The following is a 24,824-nucleotide window of genomic DNA, read 5'->3' as shown; positions in this document are numbered from 1 at the left end:
ATCCGGACAGCAGGGTCTATCCGGACAGCAGCGTCTATCTGGACAGCAGCGTCTATCTGGACAGCAGTGTCTATCCGCACAGCAGTGTCTATCCGGACAGCAGAGTCTATCCGCACAGAAGCGTCTATCCGGACAGCAGAGTCTATCCGGACAGCAGTGTCTATCCACACAGCAGTGTCTATCTGGACAGCAGTGTCTATCCACACAGCAGCGTCTATCTGGACAGCAGCGTCTATCCGCACAGCAGCGTCTATCTGGACAGCAGCGTCTATCCGGACAGCAGAGTCTATCCGCACAGCAGAGTCTATCCGGACAGCAGTGTCTATCCGCACAGCAGAGTCTATCCGGACAGCAGCGTCTATCCGCACAGCAGCGTCTATCTGGACAGCAGTGTCTATCCGGACAGCAGCGTCTATCCGCACAGCAGCATCTATCCGGACAGCAGCGTCTATCCGGACAGCAGCGTCTATCCGGACAGCAGTGTCTATCCGGACAGCAGAGTCTATCCGCACAGCAGTGTCTATCCGGACAGCAGAGTCTATCCGGACAGCAGCGTCTATCCGGACAGCAGTGTCTATCCGGACAGCAGAGTCTATCCGGACAGCAGCGTCTATCCGGACAGCAGTGTCTATCCGGACAGCAGAGTCTATCCGCACAGCAGTGTCTATCCGGACAGCAGTGTCTATCCGCACAGCAGTGTCTATCCGCACAGCAGCGTCTATCTGGACAGCAGAGTCTATCCGGACAGCAGAGTCTATCCGCACAGAAGCGTCTATCCGGACAGCAGAGTCTATCCACACAGCAGTGTCTATCCAGACAGCAGCGTCTATCCGGACAGCAGAGTCTATCCGGACAGCAGAGTCTATCCGCACAGCAGTGTCTATCTGGACAGCAGCGTCTATCCGGACAGCAGCGCCTATCCGGACAGCAGCGTCTATCCGCACAGCAGTGTCTATCCGCACAGCAGTGTCTATCCGGACAGCAGCGTCTATCCGGACAGCAGCGTCTATCCGGACAGCAGTGTCTATCCGGACAGCAGTGTCTATCCGCACAGCAGTGACTATCCGGACAGCAGCGTCTATCCGGACAGCAGCGTCTATCCGGACAGCAGAGTCTATCCGGACAGCAGCGTCTATCCGCACAGCAGAGTCTATCTGGACAGCAGCGTCTATCTGGACAGCAGCGTCTATCTGGACAGCAGAGTCTATCCGCACAGCAGTGTCTATCCGGACAGCAGTGTCTATCCGCACAGCAGTGTCTATCCGGACAGCAGCGTCTATCCGCACAGCAGAGTCTATCTGGACAGCAGTGTCTATCCGGACAGCAGAGTCTATCCGCACAGCAGTGTCTATCTGGACAGCAGCGTCTATCCGCACAGCAGAGTCTATCCGGACAGCAGCGTCTATCCGGACAGCAGCGTCTATCCGCACAGCAGCGTCTATCCGCACAGCAGCGTCTATCCGCACAGCAGCGTCTATCTGGACAGCAGAGTCTATCCGGACAGCAGTGTCTATCCGGACAGCAGCGTCTATCCGCACAGCAGCATCTATCCGGACAGCAGCGTCTATCCGGACAGCAGCGTCTATCCGGACAGCAGAGTCTATCCGCACAGCAGTGTCTATCCGGACAGCAGAGTCTATCCTGACAGCAGAGTCTATCCGCACAGAAGCGTCTATCCGGACAGCAGTGTCTATCCACACAGCAGTGTCTATCCGGACAGCAGTGTCTATCCGGACAGCAGTGTCTATCCGGACAGCAGTGTCTATCCACACAACAGTGTCTATCCGGACAGCAGTGTCTATCCGCACAGCAGAGTCTATCCGGACAGCAGCGTCTATCCGCACAGCAGCATCTATCCGGACAGCAGCGTCTATCCGGACAGCAGTGTCTATCCGCACAGCAGTGTCTATCTGCACAGCAGTGTCTATCCGGACAGCAGAGTCTATCCGGACAGCAGAGTCTATCCGCACAGAAGCGTCTATCCGGACAGCAGAGTCTATCCGGACAGCAGTGTCTATCCGCACAGCAGAGTCTATCCGCACAGAAGCGTCTATCCGGACAGCAGAGTCTATCCAGACAGCAGTGTCTATCTGGACAGCAGCGTCTATCCGGACAGCAGCGCCTATCCGGACAGCAGTGTCTATCCGGACAGCAGTGTCTATCTGCACAGCAGTGTCTATCTGGACAGCAGCGTCTATCCGGACAGCAGCGTCTATCCGGACAGCAGCGTCTATCCAGACAGCAGCGTCTATTCGCACAGCAGAGTCTATCTGGACAGCAGCGTCTATCCGCACAGCAGAGTCTATCTGGACAGCAGCGTCTATCCGGACAGCAGTGTCTATCCGCACAGCAGTGTCTATCTGGACAGCAGCGTCTATCCGGACAGCAGCGCCTATCCGGACAGCAGCGTCTATCCGGACAGCAGAGTCTATCTGGACAGCAGCGTCTATCCGCACAGCAGAGTCTATCTGGACAGCAGCGTCTATCCGGACAGCAGTGTCTATCCGCACAGCAGTGTCTATCTGGACAGCAGCGTCTATCCGGACAGCAGCGTCTATCCGGACAGCAGCGCCTATCCGGACAGCAGCGTCTATCCGGACAGCAGAGTCTATCCGGACAGCAGCGTCTATCCGCACAGCAGAGTCTATCTGGACAGCAGCGTCTATCCGGACAGCAGTGTCTATCCGCACAGCAGTGTCTATCCGGACAGCAGCGTCTATCCAGACAGCAGCGTCTATCCGCACAGCAGAGTCTATCTGGACAGCAGTGTCTATCCGCACAGCAGAGTCTATCTGGACAGCAGCGTCTATCCGCACAGCAGAGTCTATCTGGACAGCAGCGTCTATCCGCACAGCAGAGTCTATCTGGACAGCAGTGTCTATCCGGACAGCAGCGTCTATCCTGACAGCAGCGTCTATCCGCACAGCAGCGTCTATCCAGACAGCAGAGTCTATCCGGACAGCAGAGTCTATCCGCACAGAAGCGTCTATCCGGACAGCAGAGTCTATCCGGACAGCAGAGTCTATCTGGACAGCAGTGTCTATCCTGACAGCAGCGTCTATCCGGACAGCAGTGTCTATCTGGACAGCAGTGTCTATCCGGACAGCAGAGTCTATCCGGACAGCAGTGTCTATCCGCACAGCAGAGTCTATCCGGACAGCAGTGTCTATCCTGACAGCAGCGTCTATCCGGACAGCAGCGTCTATCCGCACAGCAGTGTCTATCCGGACAGCAGAGTCTATCCGGACAGCAGAGTCTATCCGCACAGAAGCGTCTATCCGCACAGAAGCGTCTATCCGCACAGAAGCGTCTATCCGGACAGCAGCGTCTATCCGGACAGCAGCGTCTATCCGGACAGCAGTGTCTATCCGCACAGCAGAGTCTATCCGGACAGCAGCGTCTATCCGGACAGCAGCGTCTATCCGGACAGCAGTGTCTATCCGGACAGCAGTGTCTATCCGGACAGCAGAGTCTATCCGGACAGCAGAGTCTATCCGCACAGAAGCGTCTATCCGCACAGAAGCGTCTATCCGCACAGAAGCGTCTATCCGGACAGCAGCGTCTATCCGGACAGCAGCGTCTATCCGGACAGCAGTGTCTATCCGCACAGCAGAGTCTATCCGGACAGCAGCGTCTATCCGGACAGCAGCTTCTATCCGCACAGCAGCGTCTATCCGGACAGCAGGGTCTATCCGCACAGCAGCGTCTATCTGGACAGCAGCTTCTATCCGGACAGCAGTGTCTATCCGGACAGCAGCGTCTATCCGGACAGCAGCGTCTATCCGCACAGCAGAGTCTATCTGGACAGCAGCGTCTATCCGCACAGCAGCATCTACCCGGACAGCAGCGTCTATCCGGACAGCAGCGTCTATCCGGACAGCAGCGTCTATCCGCACAGCAGCATCTACCCGGACAGCAGCGTCTATCCGGACAGCAGAGTCTATCCGCACAGCAGAGTCTATCCGGACAGCAGTGTCTATCCGGACAGCAGTGTCTATCTGGACAGCAGTGTCTATCTGGACAGCAGTGTCTATCTGGACAGCAGTGTCTATCTGGACAGCAGTGTCTACCCGGACAGCAGTGTCTATCCGGACAGCAGTGTCTATCCGGACAGCAGAGTCTATCCGGACAGCAGTGTCTACCCGGACAGCAGTGTCTATCCGCACAGCAGAGTCTATCTGGACAGCAGTGTCTATCCGCACAGCAGAGTCTACCCGGACAGCAGTGTCTATCCGGACAGCAGTGTCTATCCGCACAGCAGAGTCTATCCGGACAGCAGAGTCTATCCGCACAGCAGAGTCTATCCGGACAGCAGAGTCTATCCGCACAGCAGAGTCTATCCGGACAGCAGAGTCTATCCGCACAGCAGAGTCTATCCGCACAGCAGTGTCTATCCGGACAGCAGAGTCTATCCGGACAGCAGTGTCTATCCGCACAGCAGCGTCTATCCGGACAGCAGTGTCTATCCGGACAGCAGTGTCTATCCGCACAGCAGAGTCTATCCGGACAGCAGCGTCTATCTGGACAGCAGAGTCTATCCGCACAGCAGAGTCTATCCGCACAGCAGAGTCTATCCGCACAGCAGAGTCTATCTGGACAGCAGTGTCTATCCGGACAGCAGAGTCTATCCGGACAGCAGAGTCTATCCGCACAGCAGTGTCTATCTGGACAGCAGTGTCTATCCGGACAGCAGTGTCTATCCGGACAGCAGAGTCTATCCGGACAGCAGAGTCTATCCGCACAGCAGTGTCTATCTGGACAGCAGTGTCTATCCGGACAGCAGAGTCTATCTGGACAGCAGTGTCTATCCGGACAGCAGAGTCTATCCGGACAGCAGAGTCTATCCGGACAGCAGAGTCTATCTGGACAGCAGTGTCTATCCGGACAGCAGTGTCTATCCGGACAGCAGAGTCTATCTGGACAGCAGTGTCTATCCGGACAGCAGAGTCTATCCGGACAGCAGCGTCTATCCGGACAGCAGAGTCTATCTGGACAGCAGTGTCTATCCGGACAGCAGAGTCTATCCGGACAGCAGAGTCTATCCGGACAGCAGAGTCTATCTGGACAGCAGTGTCTATCCGGACAGCAGTGTCTATCCGGACAGCAGAGTCTATCCGGACAGCAGAGTCTATCCGGACAGCAGAGTCTATCCGCACAGCAGAGTCTATCCGGACAGCAGAGTCTATCCGGACAGCAGTGTCTATCTGGACAGCAGTGTCTATCCGGACAGCAGAGTCTATCTGGACAGCAGAGTCTATCTGGACAGCAGTGTCTATCCGGACAGCAGTGTCTATCCGCACAGCAGAGTCTATCCGGACAGCAGAGTCTATCCGGACAGCAGTGTCTATCCGGACAGCAGTGTCTATCCGCACAGCAGAGTCTATCCGGACAGCAGAGTCTATCCGCACAGCAGAGTCTATCCGGACAGCAGAGTCTATCCGGACAGCAGAGTCTATCTGGACAGCAGAGTCTATCCGCACAGCAGTGTCTATCCGGACAGCAGTGTCTATCCGCACAGCAGAGTCTATCCGGACAGCAGTGTCTATCTGGACAGCAGTGTCTATCCGGACAGCAGAGTCTATCTGGACAGCAGAGTCTATCTGGACAGCAGTGTCTATCCGGACAGCAGTGTCTATCCGCACAGCAGAGTCTATCCGGACAGCAGAGTCTATCCGCACAGCAGAGTCTATCCGGACAGCAGAGTCTATCCGGACAGCAGAGTCTATCCGGACAGCAGAGTCTATCTGGACAGCAGAGTCTATCCGGACAGCAGTGTCTATCCGCACAGCAGAGTCTATCCGGACAGCAGTGTCTATCTGGACAGCAGAGTCTATCCAGACAGCAGCGTCTATCTGGACAGCAGAGTCTATCTGGACAGCAGTGTCTATCCGGACAGCAGTGTCTATCCGCACAGCAGAGTCTATCCGGACAGCAGTGTCTATCTGGACAGCAGAGTCTATCCGGACAGCAGCGTCTATCTGGACAGCAGAGTCTATCCGGACAGCAGTGTCTATCTGGACAGCAGTGTCTATCCGGACAGCAGAGTCTATCCGGACAGCAGAGTCTATCCGGACAGCAGAGTCTATCCGCACAGCAGAGTCTATCCGGACAGCAGAGTCTATCTGGACAGCAGAGTCTATCCGGACAGCAGAGTCTATCCGGACAGCAGTGTCTATCTGGACAGCAGTGTCTATCCGGACAGCAGAGTCTATCTGGACAGCAGTGTCTATCTGGACAGCAGCGTCTATCTGGACAGCAGAGTCTATCCGGACAGCAGAGTCTATCTGGACAGCAGTGTCTATCTGGACAGCAGCGTCTATCTGGACAGCAGAGTCTATCTGGACAGCAGAGTCTATCTGGACAGCAGAGTCTATCCGGACAGCAGAGTCTATCCGGACAGCAGAGTCTATCCGGACAGCAGAGTCTATCCGGACAGCAGTGTCTATCTGGACAGCAGAGTCTATCTGGACAGCAGCGTCTATCTGGACAGCAGAGTCTATCTGGACAGCAGAGTCTATCCGCACAGCAGAGTCTATCCGCACAGCAGAGTCTATCTGGACAGCAGCGTCTATCTGGACAGCAGAGTCTATCTGGACAGCAGTGTCTATCCGCACAGCAGTGTCTATCTGGACAGCAGCGTCTATCTGGACAGCAGAGTCTATCTGGACAGCAGAGTCTATCTGGACAGCAGAGTCTATCTGGACAGCAGAGTCTATCTGGACAGCAGAGTCTATCCGCACAGCAGAGTCTATCCGCACAGCAGAGTCTATCTGGACAGCAGCGTCTATCTGGACAGCAGAGTCTATCTGGACAGCAGAGTCTATCTGGACAGCAGAGTCTATCTGGACAGCAGAGTCTATCCGGACAGCAGAGTCTATCCGGACAGCAGAGTCTATCCGGACAGCAGAGTCTATCCGGACAGCAGTGTCTATCTGGACAGCAGAGTCTATCTGGACAGCAGCGTCTATCTGGACAGCAGAGTCTATCCGGACAGCAGCGTCTATCTGGACAGCAGAGTCTATCCGGACAGCAGAGTCTATCCGGACAGCAGAGTCTATCCGGACAGCAGAGTCTATCCGGACAGCAGTGTCTATCTGGACAGCAGAGTCTATCTGGACAGCAGCGTCTATCCGGACAGCAGTGTCTATCCGGACAGCAGAGTCTATCCGCACAGCAGAGTCTATCTGGACAGCAGAGTCTATCTGGACAGCAGAGTCTATCCGCACAGCAGAGTCTATCCGCACAGCAGAGTCTATCCGGACAGCAGAGTCTATCCGGACAGCAGAGTCTATCCGGACAGCAGTGTCTATCTGGACAGCAGAGTCTATCCGGACAGCAGAGTCTATCCGGACAGCAGTGTCTATCTGGACAGCAGAGTCTATCCGGACAGCAGAGTCTATCCGCACAGCAGAGTCTATCCGGACAGCAGGGTCTATCCGCACAGCAGAGTCTATCCGCACAGCAGCGTCTATCCGGACAGCAGTGTCTATCCGGACAGCAGAGTCTATCCGCACAGCAGAGTCTATCTGGACAGCAGAGTCTATCTGGACAGCAGAGTCTATCCACACAGCAGTGTCTATCCGCACAGCAGTGTCTATTCGCACAGCAGTGTCTATCCAGACAGCAGAGTCTATCCGCACAGCAGAGTCTATCCGCACAGCAGAGTCTATCCGGACAGCAGAGTCTATCCGGACAGCAGAGTCTATCCGGACAGCAGTGTCTATCTGGACAGCAGAGTCTATCCGGACAGCAGAGTCTATCCGGACAGCAGTGTCTATCTGGACAGCAGTGTCTATCTGGACAGCAGAGTCTATCTGGACAGCAGAGTCTATCTGGACAGCAGAGTCTATCTGGACAGCAGAGTCTATCCGGACAGCAGTGTCTATCTGGACAGCAGAGTCTATCCGGACAGCAGAGTCTATCTGGACAGCAGTGTCTATCTGGACAGCAGAGTCTATCTGGACAGCAGAGTCTATCTGGACAGCAGAGTCTATCTGGACAGCAGAGTCTATCCGGACAGCAGTGTCTATCTGGACAGCAGAGTCTATCCGGACAGCAGAGTCTATCTGGACAGCAGAGTCTATCCGGACAGCAGAGTCTATCTGGACAGCAGAGTCTATCTGGACAGCAGAGTCTATCCGGACAGCAGTGTCTATCTGGACAGCAGAGTCTATCCGCACAGCAGTGTCTATCTGGACAGCAGAGTCTATCCGGACAGCAGCGTCTATCTGGACAGCAGTGTCTATCTGGACAGCAGAGTCTATCCGGACAGCAGCGTCTATCTGGACAGCAGAGTCTATCTGGACAGCAGAGTCTATCCGGACAGCAGAGTCTATCTGGACAGCAGCGTCTATCCGGACAGCAGAGTCTATCCGCACAGCAGAGTCTATCTGGACAGCAGAGTCTATCTGGACAGCAGAGTCTACCCGGACAGCAGCGTCTATCTGGACAGCAGTGTCTATCCGCACAGCAGAGTCTATCCGGACAGCAGTGTCTATCCGGACAGCAGAGTCTATCCGGACAGCAGAGTCTATCCGCACAGCAGAGTCTATCCGCACAGCAGAGTCTATCCGGACAGCAGAGTCTATCCACACAGCAGAGTCTATCTGGACAGCAGAGTCTATCTGGACAGCAGAGTCTATCCGCACAGCAGAGTCTATCCGCACAGCAGTGTCTATCTGGACAGCAGAGTCTATCCGGACAGCAGTGTCTATCCGGACAGCAGAGTCTATCTGGACAGCAGAGTCTATCTGGACAGCAGAGTCTATCTGGACAGCAGAGTCTATCCGCACAGCAGAGTCTATCCGCACAGCAGAGTCTATCTGGACAGCAGAGTCTATCTGGACAGCAGAGTCTATCTGGACAGCAGAGTCTATCCGCACAGCAGAGTCTATCCGGACAGCAGAGTCTATCTGGACAGCAGTGTCTATCTGGACAGCAGAGTCTATCTGGACAGCAGAGTCTATCTGGACAGCAGAGTCTATCCGCACAGCAGAGTCTATCCGCACAGCAGTGTCTATCCGGACAGCAGAGTCTATCTGGACAGCAGTGTCTATCTGGACAGCAGTGTCTATCTGGACAGCAGAGTCTATCTGGACAGCAGTGTCTATCTGGACAGCAGAGTCTATCCGCACAGCAGAGTCTATCCGCACAGCAGTGTCTATCTGGACAGCAGTGTCTATCTGGACAGCAGTGTCTATCTGGACAGCAGTGTCTATCTGGACAGCAGAGTCTATCTGGACAGCAGTGTCTATCTGGACAGCAGTGTCTATCTGGACAGCAGAGTCTATCTGGACAGCAGTGTCTATCTGGACAGCAGTGTCTATCTGGACAGCAGAGTCTATCTGGACAGCAGTGTCTATCTGGACAGCAGAGTCTATCTGGACAGCAGTGTCTATCTGGACAGCAGAGTCTATCTGGACAGCAGAGTCTATCTGGACAGCAGAGTCTATCTGGACAGCAGTGTCTATCTGGACAGCAGTGTCTATCTGGACAGCAGAGTCTATCTGGACAGCAGTGTCTATCTGGACAGCAGAGTCTATCCGCACAGCAGTGTCTATCTGGACAGCAGTGTCTATCTGGACAGCAGAGTCTATCTGGACAGCAGTGTCTATCTGGACAGCAGAGTCTATCCGCACAGCAGTGTCTATCTGGACAGCAGAGTCTATCTGGACAGCAGCGTCTACCCGGACAGCAGTGTCTATCTGGACAGCAGAGTCTATCCGCACAGCAGTGTCTATCTGGACAGCAGTGTCTATCTGGACAGCAGAGTCTATCCGCACAGCAGTGTCTATCTGGACAGCAGAGTCTATCTGGACAGCAGAGTCTATCTGGACAGCAGTGTCTATCTGGACAGCAGAGTCTATCCGCACAGCAGTGTCTATCCGCACAGCAGTGTCTATCTGGACAGCAGAGTCTATCTGGACAGCAGAGTCTATCCGCACAGCAGTGTCTATCTGGACAGCAGAGTCTATCTGGACAGCAGAGTCTATCTGGACAGCAGAGTCTATCTGGACAGCAGAGTCTATCCGCACAGCAGTGTCTATCTGGACAGCAGAGTCTATCTGGACAGCAGTGTCTATCTGGACAGCAGAGTCTATCTGGACAGCAGAGTCTATCTGGACAGCAGAGTCTATCCGCACAGCAGCGTCTATCCGCACAGCAGTGTCTATCCGCACAGCAGAGTCTATCCGGACAGCAGTGTCTATCCGCACAGCAGAGTCTATCCGGACAGCAGTGTCTATCCGCACAGCAGAGTCTATCCGGACAGCAGTGTCTATCCGCACAGCAGAGTCTATCCGGACAGCAGTGTCTATCCGCACAGCAGAGTCTATCCGGACAGCAGAGTCTATCCGCACAGCAGCGTCTATCCGCACAGCAGTGTCTATCCGCACAGCAGAGTCTATCCGGACAGCAGTGTCTATCCGCACAGCAGAGTCTATCCGGACAGCAGTGTCTATCCGCACAGCAGCGTCTATCCGCACAGCAGTGTCTATCCGCACAGCAGAGTCTATCCAGACAGCAGAGTCTATCCAGACAGCAGAGTCTATCTGGACAGCAGAGTCTATCTGGACAGCAGAGTCTATCTGGACAGCAGAGTCTATCCGCACAGCAGTGTCTATCCGCACAGCAGAGTCTATCCAGACAGCAGAGTCTATCTGGACAGCAGAGTCTATCTGGACAGCAGAGTCTATCTGGACAGCAGAGTCTATCCGCACAGCAGCGTCTATCTGGACAGCAGAGTCTATCCGGACAGCAGTGTCTATCCGCACAGCAGAGTCTATCCAGACAGCAGTGTCTATCTGGACAGCAGCGTCTATCCGGACAGCAGAGTCTATCTGGACAGCAGTGTCTATCTGGACAGCAGCGTCTATCCGGACAGCAGAGTCTATCTGGACAGCAGAGTCTATCTGGACAGCAGAGTCTATCCGCACAGCAGTGTCTATCCGCACAGCAGAGTCTATCCGGACAGCAGAGTCTATCTGGACAGCAGAGTCTATCCAGACAGCAGTGTCTATCTGGACAGCAGTGTCTATCTGGACAGCAGAGTCTATCTGGACAGCAGAGTCTATCCGCACAGCAGTGTCTATCCGCACAGCAGAGTCTATCCGGACAGCAGTGTCTATCTGGACAGCAGAGTCTATCCGGACAGCAGAGTCTATCCGGACAGCAGAGTCTATCCGGACAGCAGCGTCTATCCGGACAGCAGTGTCTATCTGGACAGCAGAGTCTATCCGCACAGCAGAGTCTATCCGGACAGCAGAGTCTATCCGGACAGCAGCGTCTATCCGGACAGCAGTGTCTATCTGGACAGCAGAGTCTATCCGCACAGCAGAGTCTATCCGGACAGCAGAGTCTATCTGGACAGCAGTGTCTACCCGGACAGCAGTGTCTATCCGGACAGCAGAGTCTATCCGGACAGCAGCGTCTATCCGGACAGCAGTGTCTATCTGGACAGCAGAGTCTATCCGGACAGCAGTGTCTATCCGCACAGCAGAGTCTATCCGCACAGCAGAGTCTATCCGGACAGCAGAGTCTATCCGGACAGCAGTGTCTATCTGGACAGCAGAGTCTATCTGGACAGCAGTGTCTACCCGGACAGCAGTGTCTATCCGGACAGCAGAGTCTATCCGGACAGCAGCGTCTATCCGGACAGCAGTGTCTATCCAGACAGCAGCGTCTATCTGGACAGCAGAGTCTATCTGGACAGCAGAGTCTATCTGGACAGCAGCGTCTATCCGGACAGCAGTGTCTATCCAGACAGCAGCGTCTATCTGGACAGCAGTATCTATCCAGACAGCAGCGTCTATCCGCACAGCAGAGTCTATCCGGACAGCAGTGTCTATCCGCACAGCAGCGTCTATCCAGACAGCAGAGTCTATCTGGACAGCAGCGTCTATCCGGACAGCAGTGTCTATCCAGACAGCAGCGTCTATCTGGACAGCAGTATCTATCCAGACAGCAGCGTCTATCCGCACAGCAGAGTCTATCCGGACAGCAGTGTCTATCCGCACAGCAGCGTCTATCCAGACAGCAGAGTCTATCCGGACAGCAGCGTCTATCCGGACAGCAGTGTCTATCCGCACAGCAGCGTCTATCCAGACAGCAGAGTCTATCTGGACAGCAGAGTCTATCTGGACAGCAGTGTCTATCCGCACAGCAGAGTCTATCTGGACAGCAGAGTCTATCTGGACAGCAGTGTCTACCCGGACAGCAGAGTCTATCCGCACAGCAGAGTCTATCCGGACAGCAGTGTCTATCTGGACAGCAGTGTCTATCCGGACAGCAGTGTCTATCCGCACAGCAGAGTCTATCCGGACAGCAGAGTCTATCCGCACAGCAGAGTCTATCCGGACAGCAGTGTCTATCTGGACAGCAGTGTCTATCTGGACAGCAGTGTCTATCCGGACAGCAGAGTCTATCCGCACAGCAGAGTCTATCTGGACAGCAGCGTCTATCTGGACAGCAGAGTCTATCTGGACAGCAGAGTCTATCTGGACAGCAGCGTCTATCCGGACAGCAGCGTCTATCCGGACAGCAGAGTCTATCCACACAGCAGAGTCTATCTGGACAGCAGAGTCTATCTGGACAGCAGTGTCTATCCGGACAGCAGTGTCTATCTGGACAGCAGAGTCTATCCGGACAGCAGAGTCTATCCGGACAGCAGAGTCTATCCGGACAGCAGAGTCTATCCGCACAGCAGAGTCTATCCGCACAGCAGAGTCTATCCGGACAGCAGAGTCTATCCGGACAGCAGTGTCTATCCGGACAGCAGAGTCTATCCGGACAGCAGAGTCTATCCGGACAGCAGTGTCTATCTGGACAGCAGAGTCTATCCGGACAGCAGAGTCTATCCGGACAGCAGTGTCTATCCGCACAGCACAGTCTATCCGGACAGCAGAGTCTATCCGGACAGCAGTGTCTATCTGGACAGCAGAGTCTATCCGGACAGCAGAGTCTATCTGGACAGCAGTGTCTATCCGGACAGCAGAGTCTATCCGGACAGCAGAGTCTATCCGGACAGCAGTGTCTATCTGGACAGCAGAGTCTATCCGCACAGCAGAGTCTATCCGGACAGCAGTGTCTATCCGGACAGCAGTGTCTATCTGGACAGCAGTGTCTATCCGGACAGCAGAGTCTATCCGGACAGCAGAGTCTATCCGGACAGCAGAGTCTATCCGGACAGCAGAGTCTATCCGCACAGCAGTGTCTATCTGGACAGCAGTGTCTATCCGGACAGCAGAGTCTATCCGCACAGCAGAGTCTATCCGGACAGCAGAGTCTATCCGGACAGCAGAGTCTATCCGGACAGCAGAGTCTATCCGGACAGCAGAGTCTATCCGCACAGCAGTGTCTATCTGGACAGCAGTGTCTATCCGGACAGCAGAGTCTATCCGGACAGCAGAGTCTATCCGGACAGCAGAGTCTATCCGGACAGCAGAGTCTATCCGCACAGCAGTGTCTATCCGCACAGCAGTGTCTATCTGGACAGCAGTGTCTATCCGGACAGCAGAGTCTATCCGCACAGCAGAGTCTATCCGCACAGCAGAGTCTATCCGGACAGCAGAGTCTATCTGGACAGCAGTGTCTATCCGCACAGCAGAGTCTATCCGGACAGCAGAGTCTATCCGCACAGCAGTGTCTATCTGGACAGCAGTGTCTATCCGGACAGCAGAGTCTATCCGGACAGCAGAGTCTATCCGGACAGCAGAGTCTATCCGGACAGCAGAGTCTATCCGCACAGCAGTGTCTATCTGGACAGCAGTGTCTATCCGGACAGCAGAGTCTATCCGGACAGCAGAGTCTATCCGGACAGCAGAGTCTATCCGGACAGCAGAGTCTATCCGGACAGCAGAGTCTATCCGGACAGCAGAGTCTATCCGGACAGCAGAGTCTATCCGCACAGCAGTGTCTATCTGGACAGCAGTGTCTATCCGGACAGCAGAGTCTATCCGCACAGCAGAGTCTATCCGGGCAGCAGAGTCTATCCGGACAGCAGAGTCTATCCGCACAGCAGTGTCTATCTGGACAGCAGTGTCTATCCGGACAGCAGAGTCTATCCGGACAGCAGTGTCTATCCGCACAGCAGAGTCTATCTGGACAGCAGTGTCTATCTGGACAGCAGAGTCTATCCGCACAGCAGAGTCTATCCGGACAGCAGCGTCTATCTGGACAGCAGAGTCTATCTGGACAGCAGAGTCTATCCGCACAGCAGAGTCTATCCGGACAGCAGTGTCTATCCGGACAGCAGAGTCTATCCGCACAGCAGAGTCTATCCGGACAGCAGTGTCTATCCGGACAGCAGAGTCTATCCGCACAGCAGAGTCTATCCGGACAGCAGAGTCTATCCGGACAGCAGAGTCTATCCGCACAGCAGCGTCTATCTGGACAGCAGTGTCTATCTGGACAGCAGAGTCTATCCGCACAGCAGAGTCTATCCGGACAGCAGTGTCTATCCGGACAGCAGAGTCTATCCGCACAGCAGAGTCTATCCGGACAGCAGTGTCTATCCGGACAGCAGAGTCTATCCGCACAGCAGAGTCTATCCGGACAGCAGAGTCTATCCGGACAGCAGAGTCTATCCGCACAGCAGTGTCTATCTGGACAGCAGTGTCTATCCGGACAGCAGAGTCTATCCGCACAGCAGAGTCTATCTGGACAGCAGTGTCTATCCGCACAGCAGAGTCTATCCGGACAGCAGAGTCTATCCGGACAGCAGAGTCTATCCGGACAGCAGAGTCTATCCGGACAGCAGAGTCTATCCGCACAGCAGAGTCTATCCGGACAGCAGAGTCTATCCGGACAGCAGAGTCTATCCGGACAGCAGAGTCTATCCGCACAGCAGAGTCTATCCGGACAGCAGAGTCTATCCGGACAGCAGAGTCTATCCGGACAGCAGAGTCTATCCGCACAGCAGAGTCTATCCGGACAGCAGTGTCTATCCGCACAGCAGAGTCTATCTGGACAGCAGCGTCTATCCGCACAGCAGAGTCTATCTGGACAGCAGTGTCTATCCGCACAGCAGAGTCTATCCGCACAGCAGAGTCTATCCGGACAGCAGAGTCTATCCGCACAGCAGAGTCTATCCGGACAGCAGAGTCTATCTGGACAGCAGCGTCTATCTGGACAGCAGAGTCTATCCGGACAGCAGAGTCTATCCGCACAGCAGAGTCTATCCGGACAGCAGAGTCTATCCGCACAGCAGAGTCTATCCGGACAGCAGAGTCTATCCGGACAGCAGAGTCTATCCGCACAGCAGTGTCTATCTGGACAGCAGCGTCTATCCGCACAGCAGAGTCTATCCGGACAGCAGAGTCTATCCGGACAGCAGTGTCTATCCGCACAGCAGAGTCTATCCGCACAGCAGAGTCTATCCGGACAGCAGAGTCTATCCGCACAGCAGAGTCTATCCGGACAGCAGAGTCTATCCGGACAGCAGTGTCTATCCGCACAGCAGAGTCTATCCGCACAGCAGAGTCTATCCGGACAGCAGAGTCTATCCGCACAGCAGTGTCTATCCGCACAGCAGAGTCTATCCGCACAGCAGAGTCTATCCGGACAGCAGAGTCTATCCGGACAGCAGTGTCTATCCGGACAGCAGAGTCTATCTGGACAGCAGTGTCTATCCGCACAGCAGAGTCTATCCGCACAGCAGAGTCTATCCGGACAGCAGAGTCTATCTGGACAGCAGAGTCTATCCGCACAGCAGAGTCTATCCGCACAGCAGAGTCTATCCGGACAGCAGCATCTATCCAGACAGCAGTGTCTATCCGGACAGCAGAGTCTATCTGGACAGCAGCGTCTATCCGGACAGCAGTGTCTATCCGGGCAGCAGTGTCTATCCACACAGCAGTGTCTATCCAGATTTTTTCCCATCCCTAATTGCCCTGGAGAAGGTGGTGTGAGCTGCCTTCTTGAACCGCTGCAGTCCATGTGTTGTATGTACACCCACTGTGCTGTTAGGAAGAGAGTTCTAAGATATTGCCCCAGCGACAGTGAAGGAACGGTGATATATTTCCCAGTCAGGGTGGTGAGTGACTTGGAGGAGAACCTCCAGGTGTTGGGGTTCCCAGGTATCTGCTGCTCTTGTCCTTCTAGATGGGAGTGGTCGTGGGTTTGGAAGGTGTTGTCTAAGGGGCCTTGGTGAGTCGCTGCAGTGCATCTTGTAGATGGTACACACGGCTGCCACTGTGCGTCGGTGGTGGAGGGGTTGAATGTTTGTGGAAGGGGAGCAATCAAGCGGGGCTGCTTTGTCCTGGGTGGTGTTGAGCTTCTTGAGTGTTGTTGGAGCTGCACTCATCCAGGCAAGTGGAGAGTATTCCCTCACACTCCTGACTTGTGCCTTGTAGACCGTGGACAGGTTTTGGGGGTCAGGGGGTGAGTTATTAATGTGGCTGGGTCCAGTTCAGTTTCTGACCAATGGTGACCCCCAGGATGTTGATTGTGGGGATTCAGCGATTGGAATGCCATTGAATGTCAAAGGCGATGGTTCGATCCTCTCTTGTAGGAGATAGTCATTGCCGGGCACGTGTGTGGTGCGAATGTAACTTGCCACTTGGCAGGATATTGAAATGAAAATCGCTTATTGTCACAAGTAGGCTTCAAATGAAGTTATTGTGAAAAGCCCCTAGTCGCCACATTCCAGCGCCTGTTCGGGGAGGCTGGTACGGGAATTGAACCGTGCTGCTGGCCTGCCTTGGTCTGCTTTCAAAGCCAGCGATTTCGCCCTGTGCTAAACCAGCCCCTCCAGCTGATGGGGGCCGGTACGCAGTAATCAGCAGGAGGTTTCCTTGCCCATGTTTGACCTGAAGCCATGAGATATAATGGGGTCCAGAGTCGATGTTGAGGACTCCCAGGGCAACTCCGTCCCGACTGTATCCCACTGTGTCGACTTCTCTGCTGGGTCTGTGCTGCCGGTGAGACAGGACATACCCAGGAATGGGGATAGTGGTGTCTGGGACATTGTCTGTAAGGTCTGATTCTGTGAGTGTGACTATGTCTGGCTGTTGCTTGACCAGTCTGTGAGAAGCTCTCCCAACTTTGGCACGAACCCCCAGATGTTAGTGAGGAGGACTTTGCAGGGTCGGCAGGGCTGGGTTTGCCGTTGGCGTTTCCGGTGCCTGGGCCGATGCCGGGTGGTCCGTCCAGTTTCATTCCTTTTTTAATGACTTTGTTGCGGTTTGGTACAACTGAGTGGCTCGCTCGGCCATTTCAGAGTCAACCCCATTGCTGTGGGTCTGGAGACACATGTAGGCCAGACCGGGTAAGGACGGCAGATTTCCTTCCCTGAAGGACATCAGCCGGGTTTTTTTACAACAATCGACAATGGTTTCTTTGGTCATCAATGAACTTTTACTTCTAGATATTTATTAGATTTGATTTTCACTATCTGCCCTGGTGGGATTTGAACCGGGGTCCCCAGAGTATTACTCTGGGTCTCTGGATCACCTGTCCAGTGACAATACCATTGCCCCACCGCGTCCCCCTAATTAGGGGATCTCTGGTGGGGGGGTTGGTGGGGAGGGTCAGCTGGGGTTAGCTGGGCAGGTCATTGTGGGGGAGGGTAGCCTTCTGATGGACTTTGGGGGCAGCTCCCTTATAAAGTTACCCTCTTGGCCCACCGCGAGGTCCACCATGTCAGGGCCACCTTTGTCAAGACCTGCACCAATTCTCCCAGGGGCCCGGTGATTCACGCAGGCCTGGAGAATATGGGGCCAGATTCTCCGATTCTGAGGCTAAATGCGAAGGATCTGTGGCGTTTTACATGGAAACAATCGGCGGGACCCCCTGACCGATGCTGCGACCAGTGAGGGGCCAGCGACGCAAAACTCCCGGCTCCCACAAAATAAACCGGAGAATTGCCGAGTCCGTGGCCGCGCGTGCGCACGGCGGCAACCTGCGGCGGTCGCACCGTACAACATGGCACCGGCCGTGTGCGGACCCAACCTGCCAGAGAATGTCCCCCCTGGACACCCCCTCGCCACCCCCTGGCCACTCCCCACCAGTCCCCCCAGTCATCGCGGAAGCCCCCATGGGCAGTAGCACGGCTCCCGCCCGTCCTCACGTGTCCCGCGCCGTCGTGAACTCGGCCCATCGGGGGAGGGTCTTCAGGTAACGTCCTGAGGCCGTCCCAATGGCGTGCGGTATGCGCTGCGCTGAGGCCGCTTCGGAGGGAGGGAGCATTCAAAACCTGCATAAAACAGGCGCCGCCCCCCATTCCGTCGTAAAAAGGGATTCTCCCCCCGATCGCCTGTCACCAAATCGGCATCGTGGAACGGAGAATCTCGCCCATGGTGTGCAGCCCGGTAATCGGATGCAAATGGATCTTAATGACCCAGTCACATCCTCCACTGGGACGCGAACCTCAATCCCAACAGCAGCGGGGGAATGCAGAGCATCGGAACGGGATTGGATCTGGATTTCCCGTCGCAGGTAGTGACGTTACCGTATGCACCACAGAATCCAGCCCAAAGTGTTTCAAAACACCTCTAATAAATGTAACAAAATGGTAAAAATCAATGGAAATGCAGCCAGGATGTGACAATAGAAATCCGTGTATTTAGATGAAGCTGTCCTTTAATCACCATTCTGACAGATATAATTGATTGAATTCCGGTTGCATTGCGGTAATGAAGCGATTCAATTGATGCAGATATTTATCTTAAAGAAGAAAGAAAATCAAAATATTTCTTCAGTCCCCCAAAAAGTCAACAAAAACCTCAGGATTCCTGTTGGCCACATCAGTTAATACATAACCTGTTGTGTGTCTCTTCTGTGTCTGCTGTTTAATATATGACTATTCTAGATGACAAAGGAATGTATAAGACATTTATACATTTATATCAGCAGCTCCCCAAGCCTACAGGAATTAATACATCTGCCACTTATTAAGCATCTCATTGGAAATCAGTGTTAAAGATCAGCCTTACGCACAACCGAGCAACAGTAAGATCTCGAGTGAATGACTGTGCAGCAGATGGTGTGTTTTTGAGCTGGATGTCCCTGTATTGGGTTTCCAAGTTCCTTTTCCAATACAGGGACGGAGGGACTCTGTAATGCACACAGCCCCTCCCCATAGCTGGTATCGTTCAAATCCTGGGAAGGGAATGTCATCCAAAATAACAGGTTACTACGAAGCAATAGTTTATGATGTGATACTGATTTTCAATATTTTAAAAATATTTTTGAGGTAGAGATTGGGAGTAAAAGGAATTCCCTCGAGAATTCCCCCAGTAGATTCTCTCAATGAAAGCACAAAGCATGCGGCTGGTGTGAATTTTTTCACTAACTTGTTCTGCTTATTTTCACTGTAGATAGATGGGATTGTAGCTTCAGAAGTGTCTGTCTATCTCGCCACTGACAACACCTTGAGAGGCAGGATTGACAGGAACCCCACAGCCCTGTGGGTCATATAAGCTAAAGGTTTTGTGTATCGGTGCAAAGCTTGTCACTGTGGTTTTCATCATGGCCTCGTTCACCAGAGGGAAAAATCTGAAATAAGGGCTTTCAAAGTCAGAAACTTACCACACTGCTGCAAGTCCGATATCGAATATTCAACCCTTCACAGTTCCTATCGAAAAAGCAAAGACACCCATTAAGTGGCACGTAATGGGGAACACATCAAAGTCCATCAACATGTTTGAATCTTAGAATCAAAGAATTTACAGAGCAGAAGGAGGCCATTTGACCCATCGAGTCTGCACTGGCCCTTGTACAGAGCACCCTATTTAATCCCATGCCTCCCGATCCCTGTAACCAGACCTAAACTTTTGTACACTAAGGGGCAATTTATCGTCGCCAATCCACCTAGCCTGTACATCTTTGGACTGTGGGAGGAAGTCGGAGCACCCGGAGGAAACCCACCCAGACACGGGGAGAAAGTGCAAATTCCACACAGTCACCCAAGCCGGGAATTGAATCCTGATCCCTGGAGCTGAGAAGCAGCAGTGCTAACCACTGTGCAACCGTGCTCACAAAAAGCTCTGGAAATTGGGGTACATTTCAATAGAAACCCTTGAACATTTCAAGATGTTCCAGAAATTTATTTAATCAAATCCATCCTGTTTTTCAAATTGCCAGGCAGTGGGACAGACATTCCATTATTACTGAAATCAGTCAAAAAGCAACAAGGTGTGGAGTCACTCTCTACTCTCTGCCGTACATTGAGAGGCACCTTAATTCAGGTAACATTCCTTCACCCCAAAACTTTATCCTCCCAAAATACTTCAATAGTTAAGTATTGGTGAATATCAGCATGTTCGAATATCTCACACATACTTTAGAACATAGAACAATACAGCACAGAACAGGCCCTTCGGCCCTCGATGTTGTGCCGAGCCTTGTCCGAAACCAAGATCAAGCTATCCCACTCCCTGTCATTCTGGTGTGCTCCATGTGCCTATCCAATAACCGCTTGAAAGTTCCTAAATGTCCGACTCCACTATCACAGCAGACAGTCCATTCCACACCCGAACCACTCTCTGAGTAAAGAACCTACCTCGGACATCCCTCCTATATCTCCCACCCTGAATCTTATAGTTATGCCTTGTAACAGCTACATCCACCCGAGGAAATAGTCTCTGAACGTCCACTCTCTCTATCCCCCTCATCATCTTGCAAACCTCTATTACGTCAACTCTCATCCTCCTTCGCTCCAATGAGACAAGCCCTAGCTCCCTCAACCTTTCCTCATAAGACCTACCTACTTTATTTGGACAATTGTAGCACATTTTATATCAAGGACAATAATACCTCTGTTACTATATATTCAACTCCTTCTGTTTGAGAATTACACTATATAAAAATAACATCCATACTGCTCTGTTAGAAATGTTATTATATTAAAAACCTCCCTGAATTGTTGCTCTTTACAGTTCTCACCATAGCATCCACTTTCTACAGCCAAACAAGGAAGTGACAAAATGCAAACAGAAAATGCTGAAATCCAGAGTTGAGTAAGGACAGGTGGCTGGGGAAGGTGGGGCTGTATGTGTGAGCCATGTTGGCTGGGGTTTGTGCTCAGGGGGTTTGTTGGTTATATTGTTGTTGTGTTTTTGTTTTGGTTGACATTTGATGTTGAAAATTGTTAAAATTATAAATGCCTCAATAAAATATTTTCTTAAAAAAAAGAATAATGCTGAAACACTCCTCAGATCGGGTAGTATCCGTGGAGAGAGAAATAGGGAAAATGGGCAAAGTTCTCTCAAGTTCCCACCAACGTGTTCGATGGTGAGCATGGGGGGTGCGGAGGTGGGAGGTGGGGGGGTGGGAGTATAGGGAAGGAGGCCCAGAAATCGGTTTTATGCCAGCGGGAAGTTACAGCGGATCGTCCGCTGATGTCCGACGAAGCGAGTCCGGAAACACGGCAGAGGCTGGCGTGGAGCTCATTTGCATCCCGTTAATGGGGTGTAGATGAAGGTCTGACCCCGCCCTCCCCATGCCAGATTGTTCCGCGATGTTAGCCGGTCGTTATGAAGCACATTCAGAACGAGGATGTCGGGACTCATCTGAACAAACAACGTCTGGGGCGGCCTCCCGAGTTCAGGATGGTGGCTGCCCCAACCCTGGAACCTGAAACTCCACAGCAGTGGGTCGGGGAGAACTGGCAGGTGGACCTTCAAATTCAGTGTCCTGTAGGGGATCCATCTTTCAACCTCGGAACGTTTCCGGAGATCCAGCACATTCTCAGGAATACCCAGAGATCCAGCACATTCTCAGGAATACCCAGAGATCCAGCACATTCTCAGGCTGCTCCCGGAGATCCATCATCATTCTCAGGAATACCCGGAGATCCAGCACATTCTCAGGAATACCCAGAGATCCACCATCATTCTCAGGAATACCCAGAGATCCAGCACATTCTCAGGGGGTCAATCTTTCGGCCTCAGGATGTTCCCAGAGATCCAGCACATTCTCAGGATGCTCCCGGAGATCCAGCACATTCTCAGGATGCTCCCGGAGATCCAGCACATTCTCAGGATGCTCCCGGAGATCTATCCTCGGGGGGGGGGGGGGGGGGGGGGGGGGGCAGGGGGGAGCAGACTGCAATGATTGGTCCAGCAGGACAATTCTCTTTGTGGATCTTGGGAAGGAGGTTGAATTGGGCTGTGGGGGTTTGGCAGATTATCAGATTGGAGGATGGGGCAGGGGGAAACGAGATCTCCAGAGCAGATGACAATCCTAAATATAATAGCTTGATGCTCAGTGGCTGGGTCAGGATCTAGCAGGAAATGGGAGAAATGTCAGAGAGTTGGTGTTTGGTCTCTGCTGGGTAAAAGTCAGTACACTAGACAATGAGAGCACTACCCTTGCCAGTGGTTAGATGACAATATGAGGGTTGGCACGAGGCAATGGAATGCAGCACGTTCAGAGGGAGATGGTTAGAGTAAGTGACAGCAGCAGAGAAATTGAAATGTGTGATGCTAAGCTGGCAGGTTCTAATGTCTGTTACCGTCTGTTTTGTTCCATTTTCTATCACACTCCGGGATTGTTAGATTAAACAATACGTTTGGGTCCTAATAATCCAACTGATAATGGAAAATACACACACTCTCTCTGAGCTGGAAATGTAATCACTTCACCCATTCACCATAAACAACAGCAAGAACTTATATTTCAACAAAATAAAATGTCCCAGGGTGCTTCACAGCAGCAATATAAAATATGGCCCTAAATCAACAGCAAATACATCAGATGTTCTCCTCTGGATAATAGCTACAAGCGATGCATCAATGACTTCTGACGTAATTTCAACAATTTAAGTAATGACTATTTTGAGCAAATATTATGCATTTTGCGAAAAACGGTTGGTGTTTTGGGAAACCGGGATCTTAGTGACCCTCTTGCGAAGCTGCCCTGCTTTCCAATGTGAGACAGTATGGAATAAATTTGCAGCTGTCAATGTCGGGACTGTGAAATGTAAAGCTTAACACGGGCAGTAAATCAAACTTAAGCCCAGTTTTCTTAAAGCAATAATTCATAAGGTGTGAATTCAACTTTCACTTAAACTAGATCCAAGTACTGATTAACATTGGAAGCTGGAGCAGAATCCCTGGGTCTACATTGTCAGTGTCAACAAACGTCACTTTAGTTAAGGTCAGGTGAATATAGACCCAGTACATTGAATGGAGCTGCTGCTGAAACGTATATTCCTGTCAGTGGTGTTATACTGCACAGCGTTATCCACTCCAAATTCATCCCTTTTAACTTGCCAGTCAGAATCTCTATCCTCACCATCCCGATGGTATTCTGTCCCTTTCCTTCCATCAAATTAACATTCAACATAAGTTCTCATCTATATTGAATGAGAAATGATGAAAGAATTTTTGTCTTGCAATCTATTTCTGTCTCCCTCTCTCTCACTCGGCTCGTCTCACCTCTCAACCCTCTTGTTCATTTTTTAATGCTTTCACGGGATGTGGGAGTCGCTGGCTATGTCAGCATTTGTTGCCCATCCCTAATTGCCCTTGAGAAGGTGGTGGTGAGCTGCCTTCTTGAACTGCTGCAGTCCATGAGGTGTAGGTACACTCACTGTGCTGTTAGGGAGGGAGTTTCAAGATGTTGTCCCAGCGACAGTGAAGGAACGGCGATATATTTCCCAGTCAGGGTGGTGAGTGACTTGGAGGGGAACCTCCAGGTGGTGGGGTTCCCAGGTATCTGCTGCTCTTGTCCTTCTAGATGGCCGTGGTCGTGGGTTTGGAAGATGCTGCCTGAGGAACCTTGGTGAGTTACTGCAGTGCATCTTATAGATGGTACAGCGAACAAGTAGCAAAATTGATAGCAAGTTGACTACAGAACTGAAGACAGCGAATAAGTGTTGAAAGTAGAAACTCAGAATGAGAAATGCTGGCCAAAGGTGCTTCATAATGAAACTTACTATTTACATCAAACATTTCGACTCAGGAATTGGACTGTTTCAGAATTTGTAGATGGCAACAATTGGAGTAATGTAGAGGATACAGAAAGACAGTGGCCGGGAACATAGTGGAGGAGGAAGAGAGAGCAGCAACCACCTCCCCCTCTCCAGCACTGGCACCTCCTTCCAGCGACTTCCAGGTCACAGAGGCAGGAGGCGCTGCAACTGGCAAAAAGATAATCCACAGTTACATGGTATACATCATACAATCCCCCTCTGACAAACGCAGACCAAACACAGGCCAAACACAGGCCAAACACAGTGCTAAAGGAAAACAAGGAACACCAGTGACCCACATGGCTCCCATAACGGGAGTACCAGGATGGCCACTGAATATAAAATGTCACCGGTAGTCCATTAGTGTCGCGGTGCAACCTCCGGGCTCCACAGTTGAGCCAGGCCCCGCCCCCCCTGCAGTATTGGCGTCTGATCTTCCATCGCCGCCCTGTCTGCGGACCAGGCCACAGGAACACAGGGGGCACTAGCAGGTGACCCACAGGTAAATGCACAGTCAACAGCCAAAACAGACCTTTAAAAACATCCAAAGACTTCTCGAGAAAGTCCTCCTGCATCCTCATCCTAACAGTAGGCCCGCTAAAAACCTCTCCTTGCCGCACTCCAGGCAAAAGAGACAGAAAGGCAACTACCTTCTGTCTTCCTTCCCTTCATCCAGAAAGCAGCAATGAATTCATGGGGAAGGGGCAGCAGCAAGCAGCAAACCAACTCTCAGCAACAGCAGCTTCCAGTCTTTGCAGCACCAACAGGAGCAGCAAAATCTTCTCTCACAACTAGCAAGGCCAATTCCTCATTAGCAACGGCCTTCAGCTGTGAAGCTAGAGGCTGCTCACAGCCAAAGGGAGTTAAAGTGACCTTCAGCTTATAACCAAGAGCAGGGCTGTGTCCTGGCAGT

The 24,824-nt window shown here is 52.4% G+C and overlaps 1 protein-coding gene across 3 annotated transcripts in view; it reads right to left on the bottom strand.

Annotated features, from left to right (window-relative positions):
* LOC140429922 (ADAMTS-like protein 1) overlaps nt 1-24,824 on the bottom strand; it is a 489,170-nt gene that overhangs the window by 360,625 nt on the left and 103,721 nt on the right. For all 3 annotated transcript variants that reach the window (XM_072517517.1, XM_072517518.1, XM_072517519.1), the window contains exon 3: nt 19,525-19,570. In XM_072517517.1, the coding sequence (XP_072373618.1) occupies nt 19,525-19,570 (46 nt within the window). The remainder of the gene's footprint in view (nt 1-19,524; nt 19,571-24,824) is intronic.

This window comes from Scyliorhinus torazame, chromosome 9 (assembly GCF_047496885.1).
Source record: "Scyliorhinus torazame isolate Kashiwa2021f chromosome 9, sScyTor2.1, whole genome shotgun sequence".
NCBI lineage: Eukaryota > Metazoa > Chordata > Chondrichthyes > Carcharhiniformes > Scyliorhinidae > Scyliorhinus > Scyliorhinus torazame.
Note: the sequence above shows the minus strand (reverse complement) of the source record. Positions and strands in the feature narration are given on the sequence as shown.